The 19,797-nt window shown below is 42.0% G+C and overlaps 4 protein-coding genes across 9 annotated transcripts in view; 1 reads left to right on the top strand and 3 right to left on the bottom strand.

Moving 5' to 3' along the window:
- Positions 1-19,797, top strand: part of LOC131890003 (uncharacterized) — a 38,765-nt gene that overhangs the window by 2,602 nt on the left and 16,366 nt on the right. The window contains exon 2 of one of the 2 annotated variants that reach the window (XM_059239253.1): positions 12,844-13,639. In XM_059239253.1, the coding sequence (XP_059095236.1) occupies positions 13,591-13,639 (49 nt within the window). In that variant the 5' untranslated portion in view covers positions 12,844-13,590. Of the gene's footprint in view, positions 1-12,709; positions 13,640-19,797 lie in introns of those variants that run through there. The other variant, XM_059239252.1, reaches the window with a different exon arrangement.
- LOC131890000 (mucin-2-like) lies at positions 2,657-8,210 on the bottom strand (the record flags this gene model as incomplete). Its single annotated transcript, XM_059239244.1, is given in 2 exon segments — positions 2,657-2,954; positions 3,020-8,210. Coding segments are annotated over 2 exon segments (5,454 nt in total). The 5' UTR covers positions 8,178-8,210.
- Positions 8,208-9,229, bottom strand: LOC131890677 (uncharacterized; the record flags this gene model as incomplete). Its single annotated transcript, XM_059240081.1, has 1 exon — positions 8,208-9,229. A coding segment is annotated over exon 1 (1,002 nt), but the record flags the coding sequence as incomplete, so codon positions are not given.
- LOC131890001 (protein jagged-1b-like) lies at positions 9,271-11,767 on the bottom strand. Of its 5 annotated transcripts, XM_059239247.1 has the most exons (9): positions 11,722-11,767; positions 11,517-11,655; positions 11,136-11,439; positions 10,756-10,810; positions 10,546-10,694; positions 10,190-10,477; positions 9,907-9,963; positions 9,768-9,824; positions 9,271-9,670 (listed from the first exon to the last, which is right to left on the bottom strand). In XM_059239247.1, the coding sequence occupies exons 2-9, from the start codon at positions 11,634-11,636 to the stop codon at positions 9,639-9,641; spliced, it is 1,062 nt and encodes a 353-aa protein (XP_059095230.1). In that variant the 5' UTR covers positions 11,637-11,655; positions 11,722-11,767; the 3' UTR covers positions 9,271-9,638. The 5 variants fall into 5 exon arrangements, with proteins under 5 accessions (XP_059095230.1, XP_059095229.1, XP_059095232.1 ...); XM_059239246.1 differs by having other exon boundaries at positions 9,271-9,824; XM_059239249.1 differs by lacking the exon at positions 9,907-9,963.

Genomic DNA, 19,797 nt, shown 5'->3' with positions numbered 1-19,797 from the left:
TTTCATTTTACGCAAACAATACACTTTTAAAAAGTTTCGAGAACAAGCTGTCAATTGTATAGGGATTACCTGATAGCCTAACACATTTTTAACCTTGCAGCTCCGGGGGACAAGCACTCATTTCACTAATCCATTCACCACTTGGGATTGAAAAATATTCTTGGAGCAAAAATGAATGCTTTTTTAGTGCTTGGGCAAGTCCAGATATATTCTTTGAGTACAAGTGTATCTAAGTCTTTTTCTCAATTTTGAATATTCTGCTGATTGACGAACAGGGCTGTCCAAAAAGTGCAAATAATGTTGTACAAAATGCAACTTAAGATGCAATAGAACGGACGAAAGAGCAATGAAAATGCGAAAATGCAGTTTTTTTTCTAGCTCATTTAACTCTTTTGAAAAGACACAGTAGCAAAATAGTGAAATTGCAAAATTACAAGATAGTCAAAAATTCATGAGCATATCGAAAAGGATGCACAAACTTACTCCATGAGCACTCTACTCCACTGAATGAATATAGCAGGCCTTTATCTTTTTCAAAATGCAGAGGGTCATAGTGTGCTAAGTTTTTAATAAACTCTCAATACTGTATGTACTTTGAACAAAAGCAGCTTGCGTCATGGCAAAACATTTGTACTTCAGTCATGTTTCAACCGTGTTGTGGTTTTTGGTAAGCATGCCAGGTGTATCATTTTTTTTCCTTAACTATATACTTTGGCATGCACTGAAAAAAGCCTTTGGAATTTTCAGAATTTTTATATTTTAAGGGATTTTTTCAAGGAAAATGGGCAAAATCAAGGGAAAAAACTAATTTTCAAGTCAAAATCAAAAAGGTGGAATATACCCAAAATAACCCAAAAGCGAAAAAGAACAGAAAAAGTAAAAATTTATGCATTTGCATCATTTCGACAGCACTGTCAATGAGTCTGGACTCAAGTTCTTTCTAAAAGAATCAAGTATAGCCCCCTTTCCTATTTTTCTTTAAATAAAAAAAAATGGCCATACAGCAGGCTTTAGTCCGTTATATTTTGACCACAAAAGAAAATAATATTTGAATGATGTTTTCATTAGGCCTTGTTTAGTTTGGTAAAAAAGGATGAGTCTTTGGCCAGACTTGGCGAAAAGTCAAAAAAATCAAGGCCTTGTCCCAGAGCTACCTTTTTACTATATTTTCCATACATTGAATAGCTTTGCATCCCAAGCGTCATCCTTGATGCACTTGCTCATTTCAAGGGGCTTGCTAATCAGTTTCATGCCTCATATGGCCATGCGGTCACCACTCATTAGAGACGTCCAGGCATATCAGTACGAAACCACCACAACGTGGCTGGCAATAACGTAGTAACTAATACATAGATAGAGCAATAACAATGTGACAGAATTCCCGTCAAAACAACTTACGTATTTAGCATTTGCATAAATTGGTTCAAGTCCCAGCCACTAACATTTTGATTTTGTGGACTTTCATGTGTTTTGCCTTTTTTCTACTTCATTGCCAACTTAAGCGTGAAATCCGCCAAAATTAGTCAAATGCGAACCCCAAATCCGCCAACCCGCCATCAAGATTTTTTCCCGCCGCGAACTTCGAAAAACCGTCGCATCTGGCACCACTGCCCATGATTGCTACCATTCAATTTGAATTTTGGACCTTTTCAATGCCCAGTTATATCTCAACTTTTTCTAATTGTCACATTTAGAAAACGTACTTGTCTCCCAACTCATCGCCCAAGGTTAAAGATAGCTTCGAATTACGGCAATGATAGCAATCCGCCGTTGTGCTATTACACCGTCCAAATGAAAAAAATCATTATGCATTTTATTGAAGCAAATTATGGCAATACTCTATTGGTATGCGCTATCGATCGGCATGGCTTTCTTTGTGTGTGCACTTGAATGTTCAATCGTAGTAGAGCCAGTTTCAAGTTCCACTTGGTTCATTTGTTCTCCTTCTTGAGCGCAGAAAGAGAAATGATTAACGTGAATTGCGATGCATAAAGAAGGAAGAAAATGCATTCTCATTCCTGAAACCTTCGCCAATAAGGACAAATTTTGCAAATGAAGGAGCCACCCCAGGAAAAAAACTGAAAATTTTAATTAGCTTCATTGGTCTGACATTGAACAGAAACCAAGCTTCCTTGTGTTTGAAATACGAAAAGTTTTAACGAAGTTGCAAGGCCAAAAAGTCTTTTCAATTTAGATGAAAACATAAAGGTTTCCATTGGATTTGGTCACAGGCTTCAATTAGTGATATAAAAAAGAGCTATTTTCGGTCTTTTGCAACTCTAGATTAGCAGACGGCAGCTCTTTCTAATCGAATTGTTCGATTGGTGTCATTGAATCAAATATGTAAAAAGAAAATGTCAGATTGACCCAATGAATTCGTTACTTCTCTCCACTTTGACATTGAACCTCCATTGTCCAATGTATTCAAGCTAAAAATAATTCAAGTGAGAACAAAAACATCACAAGAGGAACAGGAAAGTTATTGGAGGTTGCGTGTTAGCTTTCGAAGCTCCGTGAATTTTATTAAAAAAGAACATTCCCGTCACCTAATACTGTATTTTCTTCGATACTCTATCAGATAAAGCTAAACTATTTGAACTCTTATTCTACCCACCACCATGACTTAAACATGTTCCAAAATAAAAAGCTATTGATCATTTACGACGTTGAGCCGGATTTGGTCCCATTGAATCTATCGGTGAAAGTAACGAATACACCACGGTGTTTGTCCGAATCAGACTTCTTGAATTGGGGAGCCAATCGGCTCAGCCTATCCATTTGGGCCGAGTTATGAATGCCAAGTTCAGATAGGTCATTCGTGTTCAAACGGCGAATCTCATCCAAATCCGGTTCTTCCGCCACTTTTATCTGGACCGCAGTTTCCGGGAATGGAGTAGTTGAAGTGGGAAGAAGCAGGGTATCGAACTGATCCACGAACCAATCGTCCAGTATAGCTAAGACAAGGAGTGGCATTTTAGTCTGTGGTTCAGAGGTAGATTACGTGACAGGTTGTACTTACTGCTGGCTGGGTTTTGGGTGGTATCCATGTGTTGATCCAGGGTGTCTTCCGATTCGTCCATATCGCTTCGGGGACTTGGCTTCTCAGAGTTGCGTTTCTCCCGTTCAACTGGATCCGTGGAATGATGAAGCGAGAAGATCGTGGAGAGGAGCTCTTCGAATGAAGTGGTTGTGTTGAAGGCATCCAGGTAGTCATTGACCTCGGTTGAGGTCATGTCTCCAAAGTCTCCCCTCACATCTGGGAAATCGTTGGTTTGTGGTTTCACTGTTTTGTCCTCATCCAAACTTCTTGAGTCTACAACAGGTACGAAGACTGGGCTGGAATTTTCGGCCACAGTTGGAAGAAGCGTGATCGAAAATCCATTTTGAACGGTAACAGTCACCCTGGATGCCTGGTTAGACTCCTCATCGTGAGCTTCCGAACTTCTAGTTTGTCGGCCAGTAGTTGAAAGAACCTGAGAGCTTTGCTCTGTGGCAGATTCGTTATTAATCTGATTGGTGGTGTTATCGAATATCTCGTAGTATTCATAATACTCCTCTGTGACGTTGCTGGCCAAGCCAGGGTCATCGGATTTAATGGACACTCCGGAAGGCGCTGACGTGGTCAGGTTGGAGTCGGTAATACCGATGGTATCAGGAGAATCGTCCACATAATCCACTGTGGTAGCCAAGGGTGTCGGAACGGAGCTGGAACCTGGGATGGATTTGATAGGGGTCGTGAGAGGTTCCGTGAAGTTCCGAAAATCATAAACATCCCCGATCTCCTCCGTGTAATCGGCGTAGTCTTGAGTTGAGTTTTGAGCAGAATCGTTATTGGACTGGGGGTTTCCGGTCAACCCGTTTTCAACTGTCGTTGGGGCTTCAGTAGATAAGTTTACCGTGGATGTGGGGAAATTTATTAATGTGTCATTACGTGGTATCGATGTGGAATTAGACTCTGAACTGATGGAAGCAGTAGAACTAGCTTCGGTTTGACTTGTTGTTGCGTCGTGTGAGTTAGATACGAGAGTTGGATTTTCCGTTTCAGCAGAGTTGATTGAAGTAGTGCTGACTACAACCTCGCTATCGAAAGTTGATCGTGTGAATTCATCTGATTTCGGACTGAAGGTTGTCTGGGTAAAGCTGTTCTCTTGAAGCACTTGGCTGGCAAGGGATCCATCTGAGGACAACGTGAAAGGTTCTTTGATTGAGGAAGTAGTACGAATAGTGGTGCTGGCATTGGCACCAGCCCTAATGGTTGAAGTGGTCGTTGGGTCACTGCTGTTCGAGTCCAAGTCTTCATGGTAATCTGAATTCTCTTCTTGGCTAGATGTATTTGAATTTGACAATTCTGGTAAATCTGGATGTACGGTGGTGTCTGAAAACTCCTTGGTGTTGTTATTTTGAGGCCAAGAAGGCCCGTTATCGTCTTGATTTACCGTTACAGTAGTTGAAGATTGGATATGGAGAGTACCGGGGCTTTCAAAGGTATTTGAATCGATGTTCGCCTCCAACGAGGATCTTGTTGTTCCTGTTTGCATTATTGTACCATTTACAATTGATGGTTCATAGTAATCGGGACTATCAGTTGTGTTGTTTTCATACTTTCCAGTACTGAAGTTGGTTTGAGGGTGTGAAGATGACGTTTCACTCGTTTGAAGTGGTTTTGTTGGGGTTGGGGTAATTCTTTCTGTGATTGTTACATCTGTATTGTTGGCCTCCACCTCTTGATAATAATCAGAACCATCTTCATCTATGGAGTTGGTTGAGTTTGTAAGCTCATGAGATTCGGTGGATGGAGTTGTGACAAATTCAGTTGTGCCACTATCTGCAATGGTGGTGAAGGTGTCTGACTTTGATGCCTCACTATTGAAGGTGTTTGAGTCGTCAATGATTTCAGGGGCTGAAAAATCTATGGACTTGGTTACATTTAGATCAGACTCTTCGTCACTAAAATTTGGAATTGATATGGTTGTAGACTCTGCTGTTTGTTTATTAGATTCTTGAGAGGATAGTCGGGTGTTGCTAGGAACAGTCGTGGAAGTTTGAGCTAAGGTAGAATCATTTTTGAACCTACTGGAATCGGTATCTCTTTCAGATTGGGTAGTCTTAGTTATTTCAAGCGAAAGGGTGCTGTTGAAGTCCAAGGTAGTTGTTTTGGCTTCAGATTCCTCATTATAATATGAGCTATCCTCAAATAAGTCATCAGATTCCGTACTTGCCATGGTTAGCGATCTTGTAGTACCAATTGATGATTGCTCTGAGTCTTCTTGAGGCTTTGAGGCGGTCTCTGAAGAGTTGAAAATACTACTAGTGGTAACAGAAATGACACTTTCTTCAGAACTTGCACTGGTGGTTGACAGTTCTGAGTCAATTTGATTCGTTCCTGATTCTTCATAATAGTCTGAATCATCGTCAATGCTCGGCTTGGTTAAATTGATAGATATGCTAGAATCTGGATTTGGTGTTGCCTCCGATTCTAAATTCTTTGAGCTTTTGCTCTCTTCTCCAACTGGAGGTGTCGTCGTGAAAGATTCATTGATTACTGAAGGTTTTGACGAAACTGAGGTTGTTGTTGTACTAACCCAAATGGCTACCCTGTCAGGTTGGAGTGTTGAGGTTTCCCCTGTATTCACAGTAATGTGTGTCACCCTTGGTTCGGTAGTGTTGTCGTTGGTGGGATCAAAAAGCTCTTGAGAATCTGGATTCAATGTGGATCCAGTGCTTGAAGAGCCCATGTTCACCGTTGTTGTGATTGCGTTTCCTGAAGTTGCATTTACATTTTCGTCGAGACTTGTTGTTGAAGTATTTATTGTTGAGGCTTCCCCTTCAGTTGAGTGGTTGTCGAGATCTGTTGAAGTTGGTACAGGATCTTTGGATGTGGGTTCTGACGTGAAAAACTCAAAATCAATGGAATCACTTGGAGACATATTGGGAGTAGTGGTTAAAGATTCCATGATACTGTCAGTCGTGTCCATTGTTACAGTGGTGTTAGCATCTCCGAAGGGTGCGTCTTTTTCTGAATCGTTGAAATTGCTTCCTTCCCGATGGCTTGATGTTGGTGTTGAGGGAGGTTTTGATACGTCACTCTGTCCGAAGTCTCTGTCCGAAGATGTTTGTAGTTCTTCAGTGTTCCATTCCGGCGTTGTAAATGATACTGGATTTGCCGTTGTCCCATTAGTTTCCCATTCTTCATAATAATCTGAGTTGGTGCCTGGTTCAGATTTGATGGTGGTAGTAGATTCCTTTGAAGTCGTTCTGGTAGAATTTCCAATGCTGGTATTGGCTGTTCGTTCAAACGAACCTTCAGTTGTTTGTCCATTTGATCCATCAACGGACGATTCTCCAGTTGGGTGTATAGTGGAGCTCCTATCAGGCATTGTGGAAACAATTGGTTTTTCGGACGAAGAACTTGCCAAGCTTTCGTCATCTGTGATTGGCTTAACTGAAGATGAAAAAGTGATTGTTGTTCCAGAGGCTGTTGAAGAAGAAGAAGTAGACAAAGTTGTTCCTTCATATTGGGAGCCATTCACCGTACTTCCATCCAATAGTTCGTAATAGTCGGAATTGTCTTCATTTCCAAACGAGGGGGCTGTCGATCCGTTAAAATGTGCAGATTCGCTCGTAGTTTCTGTTGCTTTTGAAGGATTAACCTTATGCTGTTGGCTGTCCTTTAGAGTTGATTGAAAGTCTTGATAATAGTCAGAATGGCTTTCGCGTTGTGTTGAAGAGCCCATACTGTTGATGGAGTCACTTGTACCGTGCCCAGACGTTGAAGAAGACACTTGAAAGGGAAGCTGTGTGGTATATTTAATAGTTGTTGAGGACGGAGTGGTTTTGATGAAAAAAATTGTAGAATGACTTATAGTTCGAGATGGAATTGCGCGTGTAGCTTGGGTTGCTGTTGATGAAGTTGTCGTCGAAAGTGGAGTTGTTGTTGATGCTGTTTTTGTTATAGTTGTAGTTGTTGAAAGAGTTCTTGTCGTAGATGAAGTTTTTTTCGTGGATGGGTTTGGTGTTGTCGTTATCCGAGTAGATGGAGCTACCGGTGAGGTTGTTACCTGAATTTGCATTGTTGTCGATAAAGTTGCTGTGGCTGTTTGCGCTGTTGTAGATGAAGTCTTTCTTGTAGCTTGTGTTGGGGTTGATGGAGTTGCCGTCGTGGTTGAAGTTGCTGTCGGTGATGTTTTTGTTACAATTGTAACTGTTTCTGTTGATGTAGTTGTTATAGATGGAGTTGTTGTGGGTGATGCTTTTGTTGTAATTGGAGTTTTTGCCGAAGATTGATTTGGGTTTGTTGTCATCACATTAGCTGGCGCTACAGATATAGTTGCTATCGTTGTAGGAATTGTTGGGGAAGATTGATTTGGTGTTGTTGACATCACATTAGGTGGTGCTACAGATGTAGTTGCTTTCGTTGTAGAAATTGTTGTGGAAGATTGATTTGATGTTGTTGACATCACCATAGATGGAGCTGAAGATGAAGTGGTTGTAACAGTCCGATTTGTTGTAGAAATGGTTGTCTTTGCAGGCGTTGTTGCTGTAGGTGAAGGTTTTATTGCAGTTGTTGATATTGTTGTTGATGGAGTAGCTATAGATGTAGTTTTTATAGATGTTGTTGTTGCAGATGAAGTTTTTGTGGTTGATGTCGTGGTCGGATTTCCTGTTGGAGGCGCTTTTGTTGTAGTTGTAGTTATTGTGGAAGATTGATTTAGTGTTGCTGTCATCACCCTAGATGGCGCTACAGATGAAGTTTTTCCAGCAGACATACGTGACGTTGTGGTTGGAGTTGTTGTGGGAGCTGCTTTTGTTGTAGTTGTGGAAGGTACCTTTCTTGTTGTTGTGGAAGATTGATTCGGTGTTGTTGACATTACCGTAGATGGCGCTACCGATGTAGTTGCTATCGTTGTAGGAATTGTTGTGGAAGATCGAGTTGTTGTTGACATCACCGTAGATGGAGGTGCAGATGAAGGGGTTGTAATAGTCCGATTTGTTGTAGACGTGGTTTTCTTTTCATATAGCGCTGCTGTCGTTGTTGGAGCTATGGTGGATGATGCTTTTATTGTAGTTTGAGTTGATGTGGATGAAGTTTTTATTGTAGCTTGAGTTGTTGTAGATGAAATTTTTGCTGTAGATGTCCAAGCTGCCGTTGTTGTTGGTGTTGTGGATGAAGTTTTCATTGTAGTTTGAGTTGTCGCAGAAGAAGTTTTGGATGTGAATGCAGTTGTTGTCGTTGGAATTGTGGTGCTTGATGCTTTCGTTGTGATCGTAGCTATTCTGGAAGATTGATTTGATGTTGTCGTTATCATTGAAGCCGGAGTTGCAGATGAGGTTGATGTTACAGTTTGAATTGTTGTCCTTGTAGTTGTCTTTTTTGACTGAGTTTTTGTTGTTGGTGGTGGTGGCGCTGTTTCAGTTTCAGTTGTTGTTGTTTTAGATGAAGCTGTGGTTGTTGGAAGTGGTGTTGTAACTCTAGAAGATGGAGTTGTTGGTATAGATGGAGCTTTTGGCGATGAATAGGTTGTTGTGGATTCAGTTGTTGGTATGTTTGTTGTAGGGGGTGTTGCGGTTGCTGTTGTTGTTATTGTTGTTGCAGAAGATGGATTCGATATCGTTGGAGGGGTATTGGTAATGATTGCAGTTGCTGTAGTTAAAGACGTAGTTACTGTGTTTGTTGTAGATGGACTTGTCGCTGGAGATGGAGTTGATGTCGTTGTGGATAGAGTTATTGCTTGCTCTGATGAAGCTGGCGTTGATGACATTGGCGTGTTTGTAGACGATGAACTTGAAATTGAGGACGGGTATTTGGATGTGGCTGTCGATACAGGTTTAGGAACAATTGTTGTCTTTGGCCTAGTACTTGTAGTCTTGACGGATTGTTGAATTGTCGACATAATGATAAAAGTTGTGGATCTAGTTGATGTTTTTTTAACACGCGTTGTCTGCTGATTTTTCGATAGTTCAACGACAGTAGACTTGTCTGCGATTGGAGTTATGGTTCTTGGCTTAGCTGTTGTTGTTACCTTTGTGGTGGTAGACCTTGTGCTGGTTGATTTAGCGGTTGTTGATTTAGATTTAGCCCTTGTTGATCTTGATTCAGTGGTTGGTTCGGAGTTCTGGATAGGTGTTTTAGTAGTTTTGTTTCTAACGGGACCTCGAGGGGTTGATCTAGCTGATCCTGGAAAGTTTGATTTCAAACACCCAATCAGCATTGAGGTTAAAATGTATACGTTTATGCTTTTTTGCCCAAAGCCATCGATCAATGAAACTGGATCACGTTGAAAATCGTTTTATTGGGTCACATTCAATTCGAGTATTCTATCAGCAATATAGAACAAAATGCATGTAGGGTTCAATATAGGAGTGGAGCTCGGAGTACTCTGCGTACTGAATGAATTGTTGATATTTGTGATTGGAGCAAGTGTCATATTCGTTTGAAAGCGCTATCTGAATGATTGGTTTCGCATTTCCGCAAATTTCCGTTCAAGCAAATTTTTGGAGATGCAGGGCTCATTTTCTGTTTTGATAATTGCGTGTTATTGCCGTGACCGATGAAGCCAAGATGAGCATTTGTCCATTCAATCCAGTCACCAGATGAAGATCAAATTTTCAAGTTGGCTTCTTCCTTAACTCGACTCAACTTATAAGGTGTCGCTGCTGACTGGGTTTTGCCCTACAAAAGAGTAAGAACATTATTGCATATCAAGGCCAATTGAAAGAAAAAGAAACGTTTCTTGCGAGCCGAGAGCCGATCTCCTTGACTTCTTTACCTCCAAAGTCATCCGCATTCACGGCATCTCCCTCAGTCAAGTCAGGGCCAAAAGGAGCTAGAATAATTTGTTCAAAAAAAAAATGTCGATCAATATTGACTAAGCCTAAAAGCGGCTCTTTATGAAATTTGAAACCTACAGTCTCCGCCCCCAAATCCAAGGTTAAAGTCAAATTTAGAGTCCTCCTGAGTGTTGCCTGTTAAAATGAAAATATGCTTGTTATCGAGTCAAGATATCCCCATTTTAAGGACAAGTGAATCAGAATTAGTGGGAGATTTCGTCCACTAGAGGACGCTTCTCCACTAATTCAATAATACATGGTCTAAACAAAAACAATGATGATGCAGCAATGGGAAATCAACGGGATCCAGTTTCAATGAGCACAGTGCCCGGGCAAAAGTGCAAGTCTTATGCCAACTTACCCTTGCCAGACATAGCCGAAAGAGCTTTGTTCATTTCGCAACATGTCTTGGACATTTCGTGGTGATAATATTCAGGTAAGAGATTGTGTTTCACTGTGGTGTTACAATATTTATGGTTCACTCCCGATGGACACAGACATTCCCAGGGCTCGGTACAATATCCCTCTGAGGGACAACCCGGATATTTAATGCATTCGTTGCAGGTCTCGCCCTTGTAGCCGGGATAACAGATGCATTCATCGGTGGAACTATTCTCATTGGTGCAGAAACCATGATCCATATTGCAACCTTAAACGAAGGGACAGAGAGGGGGGTTGTGATTTGTGAACTCGCATTGGTTACCCGTTAGCCTGCACCTTTCTTGCAGATGGGACAGTCACACAGGGATCCCATCCAGCCTTCATTGCAAGTACACTCCAAGGGACTTGTACTACAATGTCCATTGAGACATCCAGGTAACGTGATGCACTCATCACAGAGCTGGCCACTCCAACCGTCCTCGCAACTGTAATCGGAAACACAAATATCTAACGACCTTCAAGAGAGCGAAATATCAAATGTCTTACATGCACTCTTGAGGGTCCACACAATATCCGTTGGCACAGCCTTCTCTACAAACGGCTAAAAGGCAAAATTGTTTTATGACAAAGGGATCCGACTTTTTGGCAATCAACACATTGGAACTTATGCAAATACAGAGCGTGCAGCCAATTTGACTTTTCTTCGATGGCTTTTCAAACTGTGGCGCAGATTTAGAGGAGGGATATAATTACCTTAGCGACCTTTGAAATGAACTTTCCTAAATGTCAGCTTACTTCCATTTGTCCTCTGAATCGGACCGAACGATTGGCAAAAAGTACAACACTCTAAATGAATCTCAACTCGGCCAGATCTCCCTTAAAAGACTATTAAGTCACCAACCAAACTAAATGGAAATGAAACTCACGGATGTCGCAACTGGCTCCCGTATATCGAGAGGCGTTCCGGCAATTGCACTCAAACGCATCGTCGCAAGTACCATCCAGACATCCAGGCAACGGAATGCACTCATCGCAAGCCACCCCATCCCATCCCACCTCACAAGCACAGACATTGGGTCGGGCACAATCTCCATGCTTGCAAGTTTTGGTCACATCGGCTTCCGCGGTCCGGAATTGGCAAACGGGAGTGCGACACTGGTTGGCGGGTTCGGACCATCCGGACAAACAGATCATCTCGTTGTCGTCGTTGCAAATATAGTGATCCGTCTCCTATGGTTGGTTGGAAGGAATGGAAAAGGGTTGTGTTTGTTTTTTGATTTGCTTAGTGGAGATTAATGAGATCGTACCCGGAGGTTTTCGGCCAAGCAAGGCATGTCATCATGGACCAAAGGAGTTTGCCTTCGGTTAATGTGACCGGCTTGGGCCAATTGAGCTACCAAAGTCAATCCAACCAATAGGGAGAACATCGTCTTGCTTCTTCTATTCCTGGAAAGAGGACCAAGCCTATGAATGTCTTGACTGGGAACTGAAGAAGGAGCTCAATGGACCTACGAGTTGATAGGAGGATTTCAACTGACTCTCTACTCCGAGAATCGGCCCTTTTAAGTATGTTGTGCATCTAAACAATGCCGGGTAAGATTTATTCTCTGCCAATTCAACACATATTGTGTTACACTCTGTATTAATGGACTTTGCGGTGTGTCAGGGTTCACACCACGCTCGAGAAATGGCACTATTTATGGGCTTGAGAGAATGATTAGGCCTTAAACAACCCGGTTAAATGGTCCGATCCAACGAGTTTCCAGGCTAATTTATGGGTCTTGATGTCTAAGCTATAATAGCTCGTTCAAGATGAGGTTTCCTTCTGGTGTACGTACTATAGTGACGGCCAAAGAGAAGGAAGCAAAGATTTTGAATGCTGAAGATCCATTGCTGACCTTAAAGTTTTGTTAATCCACTACTTGAGATTGAAGTTCGATCCTGAGTCATGAATATTTAAATCTGCCAGATCATCGCTTTCATTCATTCCCTTTTCTCTACTTCTTCTAAAAAGCGAGGGCGAAAGGGAGAAAAAAGAGGGAAAGAAGGTAGCTAGAGTAGGATTGGAACTTCGTGCTATACATTTTTCCTCAAGATGGAAAAGTCTTGATTGCCTCTGTTGACTTTGGAGATCAAAGATTATTGAACATTGGGAGGGCAATTTCGAATTTGTCTTTCACCCGCAACTTCAAAGAGTGCGTGGCAAACATGTTGACAAGGCTTTTTAACTCGAATGGGTTAGAGCTTTGGAGGCATTAAAGATGCATGTGTCCTAAAAATAATTATCAAGTCACATTTGAGCAGAAGTGGGCTTTTATCGAAATAAGGCACCAACATCCCAATGCATGAATAACATGATGTTTCCAAAATTTCCTGAACTTCAATGAAAGACGGAAAACGAGGATTAGCTTGCGAGAGAACAAAAAAATAGCTTTTGATAATTTCTCGTATTGTATGGTTAAGTCTTCACACTGTTTTAAATGCGTGGCAAATATGCATCCTTTTGAAACTCCAAACTCATTTGTTTCGTCCAGCTCGGGTGATTTTGTAATCCATAATTTAGCTAATTTGTTGCCTCCACAATGGAAAGGCTAAATCTACTCTACTTTTTTAGCTGTCCCATTCAATTTTCAGTTCAAACTCCCCTTCAAAGTGCCATCCGTGTTCAATGGCTTAATGAATAAGGAAAAGGAAAATTTGAAGACTTAACGAAACCTCGAGAAGGGTGAAGGGCCAACGGAGCCTTGATCACATAATCCTTTTACTAGAGCAGGCCGATCATTCTACAACAACCACAGCCTCTCGAGAGCCTCTTGAATTGAGAACGTCGCGCAACGGTCATTTGGCGAGCGTTTCGCGGTTCACCTTGGCGATGCATCCACGAAGGCCGCAAGGAGAGCCGAGATTGGCCTTTTGAAGGCACGAGGACATGGAATCGATGGGACGAAAATGCACCATGACAGCAGTGCCATTCCCAGTATTGGACCGGGTACAACAGGCGGTGCAGGAGAATTAGCTCTCGTCGAGAGATTGTTTCCTCATTCGTGAGTCGGCAGTGATTACATCCATATGGTCTTGACTTGACATTCCATCCAAGTTTTGGGTCAGAGACGCATTGGAGCTGATATGAATATGCCGGAGTTGGCTTATTTGAGAACTCGTTATCCAGTTCGTGCTCAACAATGGAACCCTTCACAATGTGAACCAAACAGTCCGTGAGAATCTCGTGGTGAAGTCGATTCACAGAAAAAGCGAATCGTGCAAAAACACTCGCTCGCCCTTGGTCCAAAGTTGGACTCACCGCTTCCGCTACTAAATTGAACGATAAAAAGTGTGTTTCGTTCTCTCTCTTACTCGCTGTGTCCCATTTTTGCCTTCAGCATGCCGGTAATTGTTCAGCAATTCCTGTGGTTTCTCGTGTTGATATGGGGTAAGTCCGACCTCAAGCATTTGATAACGAACCAGCCTGCAAACCAAGCTCTCGGTCCAAGCTCAAGCTCTCATTTTCTGGGATCAACCTAATAGCCATTGAACTCTGGCTGACCTAATTTTGATCGATCGCTAGTAATAACCAATAGGTCAAATAAGCTAAAACGTGAACATAGCAACAGTCATGTCTTCACGAGAGAATGCCGATCCCAAAGACGCTAAATCAGTGATCACGAAGCTTTTAAACACCGTTCACTCGGTCTACAATGAAAGATCCAATCTGATCCGTACAGCACATACAAGAAGATCAGATAACAAAATTCTGCCCACCGAAGGAGCCGGCCAGAACATTAATGGCCTGATTTATGTACGTAAAGTAGATGACGGCTTGTTGTAGTAGATTCGTCCATGGATCACGTAGTCCATGATTGGAGGAGCTTTGATTGTTGAGTGCCAAAACGGTGGGACAGGTTGGCTGTCCAAATAATACGACCGATGGAAAAGACTCTTTCCTTGGCCAAGAATAAAAGAGGCTGGCAAGCGAGAAAGCAAAGGAAGGGAGGGATAAAAGTTTGCCTCGTCCCCTGTTCCTCACCGAGCGAAGTTTTATAGACTATACACTCCCAATCATGGTCCACATCCCCATGGATTGCATTCCTGTCGGGGATATATTTGTATACAGCATGCAGAGAGGCGCCAGAGGGATCTCAAGGCTTGAAGATGCCGCCAACTTGCTAAGGCATCGAGGATTAGTGGGGGGCTTTAGCGACGATGCGGACTCACGGCAAATCATGTCTAATGAAGTGCTTCCAAAGGGATTCAACGAGCATTCCACATCTTTTTGTGCCCTTTTTGAAGCTGATTCGCTCTACGTAGAAGAACATGCAGCTAGAGGGCCGACGAGAGTACGGGTATCAATGGCTTCAAGGCTAGATTTATTATTTTGAATGGGAGAAATTATATGCGGAGTAAGAGACACAGATGCTATTGTGCGTTGTCCTCGGGAACAATTTGTTTCCACATTAAATTGCCCAATTTCCTCTCCATTTTATGGCCAATTTGGTAGTTGCCCGTTATAGGTCTTTTCCACTGCATTCTCGTCTTATGAAGTTGCCGACCTGCATTCCGAGAAGCATGTTCAAATTTGATCAAATTCCGAATTCGCGATCCCCAACTCCTTGAAAGAGATCTCCGGAAATGGGATCAATTTCGCGTGGTAAATTCTGAATGGAGCTTCCGATTGAAGATTTATCGACTCTGTAGTGCTCAAATTATGACGGGGCAAGAGCTAACAGGGTCGCTTTCCACATGGGATCGGGATCTGTCAAGGCCTTTTCCCTCATTCCAATGGTGTGAGGCATGACATTGGCACTTTAATAGGTGGAACCGGCAACCCTGGATCTCATCGGAACCACCGGAAGGAGATGGGTTTCAGGGCGAATGAAGTCCGCCATCCCGACCACGGTGAACACCGTTTGAAAGGAAACCAAGAACAAATGGCGACTGCCTTGCAAACCAAGAAGAATGTCGATAAATCACTTTTGGGGGGTCCCAGATAAGTCTGTCGACAACAACAAAATGCTTCTCTCAACTCCAATCCCTTCGTCATGGCAGTAGCACCCCAACCCAACCAAGTGTGACGAAAAAAGGCGAGAAGAAGACGAAAAAAAGGCCAGCCACTAAACATGAAAAAATGCATATCTCGAGGGGAAAGTCAACAATCAAGATTCTTTTCATGGGTGTGTCGTTGCCCTAGATCGTTCTAATTAAAGCATATTTTGAATGCTTATTATGAGTGAGTTCAAGGGTTGACTGGAGCTAACTTTCTACTTAATAACTATGAAAGGGGTAAAAGACTCAAAAAGCCACAAAGTCTGTTAAGCTGCTTTTGATTCTTTTTTATTCGATACTTTTTTGTTGGCTCGTATCAATCATTTGCAATCGTAAAACCACCATCTACGCTTTTTAAACCGATTACGAAACGAAACGATAGTAAATTCATTAAGAAGATAGCTGAAGTCATTACACCGGAGGTGGAAATCAAGTTTCGTCTAAGAAGTTTCGTCTACTCAAAACTAAATCTTCCTCGGTGTAAGAAGGACAGAATCAATCTGTCTATATCTGAACGTTACCAAACCGCTCGAGAATTCATAAATAGCTCTGGGTGTCACTTTTAAAGCTTTTGAAGATCCTCAGACAAGGTAGTCATTCGTGGTAGTAGCCTAAGGCGTGGTGCTGTGGTGCATGCCAGATGATTATTGCTTTCCAATTGCCAGGAATTGACATTCCTAACAACTCGCCGTTCGTGTTCAATTGCAACTCCCTTACTGAATACATAATGGTTTGTCTACCAATTCCTCGAAAACCAATGCCACTGGAAGCTTACGTGAGGCTCGCAGACCTATAATTTTAGATCCATTTCCACCCTTTCCTATAAAGTCGGGGTCCAAAAGAGACCTTCATTTTTCAAATGTGCCATCCAGTCCTTTCAAGTGAAAGAAAGATAACTTCAACCTGTCCCAGGTTGCCATCGCAAATATTTTCTTACTTCTCCCCTTGTAATTTTGTCTCTCTACAGGGCTCCTCGTTTCCCATTACGAACGAGAAAAAGATGGTAAGCCGTCTCCGGTTGATTGGAGAAGGCTTCATATTTAAGAAATGGAACCTCGAGGTGGTCCCAATTCCCGTCTGTGGTTGAGAGAGATAAGGCTTTGTTGTTAATTTCCTCCACAAATGACCCACGTCAGGTCAGCTCTTGAGTTAAAGAATTGGATTGGGATAAATGACCGGCAACTTTCTCGTTGGAAACTCCCTCGTCTTACTGGCGAGCCTCAGGAGCAATGTGGTCCACTCATGTTCCCAACCGATTCGATGAGTTTTTGAGCCATTCGGACCGATCCTCATTTCTTCCTCACTCTCCTCTAGTTCTGCCAGCTAGTGGTTAGGGTTGAAGGATATGTTGTCATTACTCTCTTATCATCATTAGAGTGTTTTGCAAAGCAAACAATTTATGGGTACAACATGTATATAATGGAACTTGTTTGGGAACGAGGGTCCAAGGTAAACGCGACTCGCGCACGCTCCAGAATACATGGAGCTCCACCATTAAAAAGAGAGAGAGAGCCAAACTTCGGGCGAATGAAAAATGGCATGGTCTGATTCCTCATTTTCTTGACATTGAAGAATGTTCCAGTCCCTCATGGGAACACAGATCAGTCGCGATTCTAAGAGGAAACCAGTCACGTTGCACTAGGTCGTGACTATGCATGCTGTTTTCACTTCCCGGGGACTCGTTTTAGTTGGCCTGAAGTCACTCATCACCATATTGAATATGGGGGCTAGCTCTGTGCTTGGAGCAAGGGAAATCCCAAAATGTTCAGTCATCACAATAGAACGTCTCATCATTCATCGACCAATCTGGTGGATTAAGATTGCCCTAATTCATTTTCGAACTGGGCTGGCTGACTCATATACCATTGCTGCCACTGGGGAGTTGAATCAAACCCTTGGTACTGGGACGTGTCAATTCTTCTGTTCGAGTAGGAGAATCAAAATGCAATGCTCGGATTATGAATTACTACTAAACGATTATTCGATAGCTATGTCTTGCGAAACTAAAAGAACTCTTTCATTATAAGCAAAAATGATTTGTAGTATCTCGTTGTGCAATCACGTTTCTTTGAATCTTCAATAATTCTCTTTTATGCTGTAGCCCATGATAAAACTCAAGATACTGAGATTGAAAATAAGTCCCTCAAGTTGGTTTGCAATGTCTATTAATAGATTCGATTCACTTGAACCACCACTCAAAGCCACAACAACAATGAAACAAACTTAAGCCCAATCGATTTGACACAATCTCAGGAAATGACTGTCCCGGTGCAATCTTTCGAGTCATTGACAAGCATTTATTTCACTAGAATGTGCATTACTACACAACAGGTAGATCAATATCTAATCTGGTCACCTATTGACAGATTGAAGTAGCAGCTGCAAGCAATGAAAAGCAGCACAAATTTTGGGAGGTCATTGGGGCACTTTTCAAAACAGTAGAGGTACGAAAAATCTAGGATAAAAACTCAATATTGGACAACAACAGTTTCTAAGGTTTCAAAAAGTTTATTGCAAAAATACGAAATTCTAAAAATACAAAAAAATCAGCCGCAAAACGGCTTTTTTCTTCTAAAATTAGTTTTTATGCATGTTAATGAGTGAAACTTAGACAGTTTATAAAAATACCGCATAAACTATTCCTTTAATTGATAAAAGAACTGAACTTTCAATTTAATCCCTCAGAAAAGAGATATGAAGCCTCAAAAGTAGGAGTGATCTCTCAAAATTTGACGATGACGTCATCTTCCTTTCCCGCTTCAATGAGTCAATTGTTCATCACGCATTTTTGTCTCTCTGAAACAGCCCTTTCCAAATACCAAATGATATTGTTCAAATTGAGCCTTCATCAAGCTATCTGTAAGCACTTTCTATGAATATTGAACAGATGACCTCCCAAAATCAACGAGGTTGCGAGAGTAAGACTTGCCCAGTGATGCGCTAAAGGGATCCATTGCGAGTTATTTATGAAAACGGTGACTGTTTTCCCCTCAATTGCTTGCGCCTCATGGCATTGCCCAATCCTCGTTCCTCAGCATTCCGACGTCTGAAGTCCCCATTTTCAACCTCGATTCCTGCGGCGTTGCTTTGGCCTCTCTCTCTCTCTCTCTCTCTCTCTTCTTCTCTCTCTCTCTCTCTCTCTCTCTCTCTCTCTCTCTCTCTCTCTCATACGAACAGACTTCAAACGTGTCCCTCCGTCCTCCCCTGTCAACTCAACAAACTGAATTCCATGAATGATAAGTAGGGCTGTGTTTGGCTCAACCCGTTTCGTTCCACGAACCTGGCAACTACAAGTGTGTGTGAAAAATGGATCCAAATTTGGAACGGCCAAATAATGAAATTAGGAACATGCCATTTCAGCGGCCGCATACTAAAAGGTCGAAATGTTAGATTCGTCCGTGGCCTTACATGGGTAAATTTTGGCTAGTGGTGCCACGTCGTGGAACAAGATTTAGATTCGACCCAAGGAAGCCCAACCAACCGTTGAAGAAACCTTGATTGCCTTGTCTAGATCTATCAAGTCTATTAAACACCAGGAGGTTCTCCTTTGGCTTGTGCTGAGTGAGTGCGAGCAAGTATGGCGGGCCAAATTTGATTTTGCAGAAATGTGACCATGAAAAAATCATGAAACTTTTTCCAAAGTGGGCTGGAAAACTTCTCGTAAATGTTTTGAAGTGTGAGAGAAATTTTGAAGACGAAGGCTGAAATGACCCTTGAAAGTCTTGGCCGACCCCAAACTTTTGATGAACGCGCGGAATTCCCAGAAATTGAACGGAGCGCACTCAAAAGTGTGTCCGACACTTTTATTTCAATTGGCGAATCTCATGAAATACCGCAACACTGATTGCTGATGTAGTGACCTTGGAGTGCATTGGTTTATCTGCACATAAGTTTACCAGTGAGTGGCTTTCAGATGCCTCTGGTGGATGAAAACCTTGCCCCCTTGATGAGGAGAGACGGAGTTTTGTTCCATATTTTTCTTGTTGCTCCAAAGTTGTTCCTCGCCTTTGTGTATTCAAAGTCGGCCTTTCTTGACGACAAACATTTTCAGAAACCCCGAGAAACGCTGTTCCTATCTAAAAGCAGGTTAATATAAACAGGTCGCAACTAAAAGTAGGTGGTTACATCTTTTTCAGATTTAATTGTGTAAGTGCTTTAAAAGTGATGAACATTCTAGAACAGTATATGGTCAACTGAATGGCAAGGTTTGTTTCAAGGCGCTGAAAAGAAGTCGATTATCAAATTGTACGAGATTTGTGTTAGAGAACAAATTGCATTAATTCGAATTCACTAACAGTATATGGCTGGCAGTTGTCATACAGAAAAAGAGGGGAAATAAAGAGTTCTAAATTGGACTTTTCGCTTCAAAATACACCACAGCTCTTGCTTGAATCCTGAAATTGTATAATGTATTTTCATTAAAAAATTCAGCATAAAATGATGTATGTCGTCCGACATCAATGGCTGTTTAATCTTCTCCATTGGCATAGCGGCCAGAATGTCTGAACCTATAGAGTGCTCCCAGTTTCTTAAAATATAACAAGCTGT

This window comes from Tigriopus californicus, chromosome 11 (assembly GCF_007210705.1).
Source record: "Tigriopus californicus strain San Diego chromosome 11, Tcal_SD_v2.1, whole genome shotgun sequence".
NCBI lineage: Eukaryota > Metazoa > Arthropoda > Copepoda > Harpacticoida > Harpacticidae > Tigriopus > Tigriopus californicus.
The sequence above is the reverse complement of the archived record's forward strand: the minus strand, read 5'-3'. Positions and strand labels throughout refer to the sequence as shown.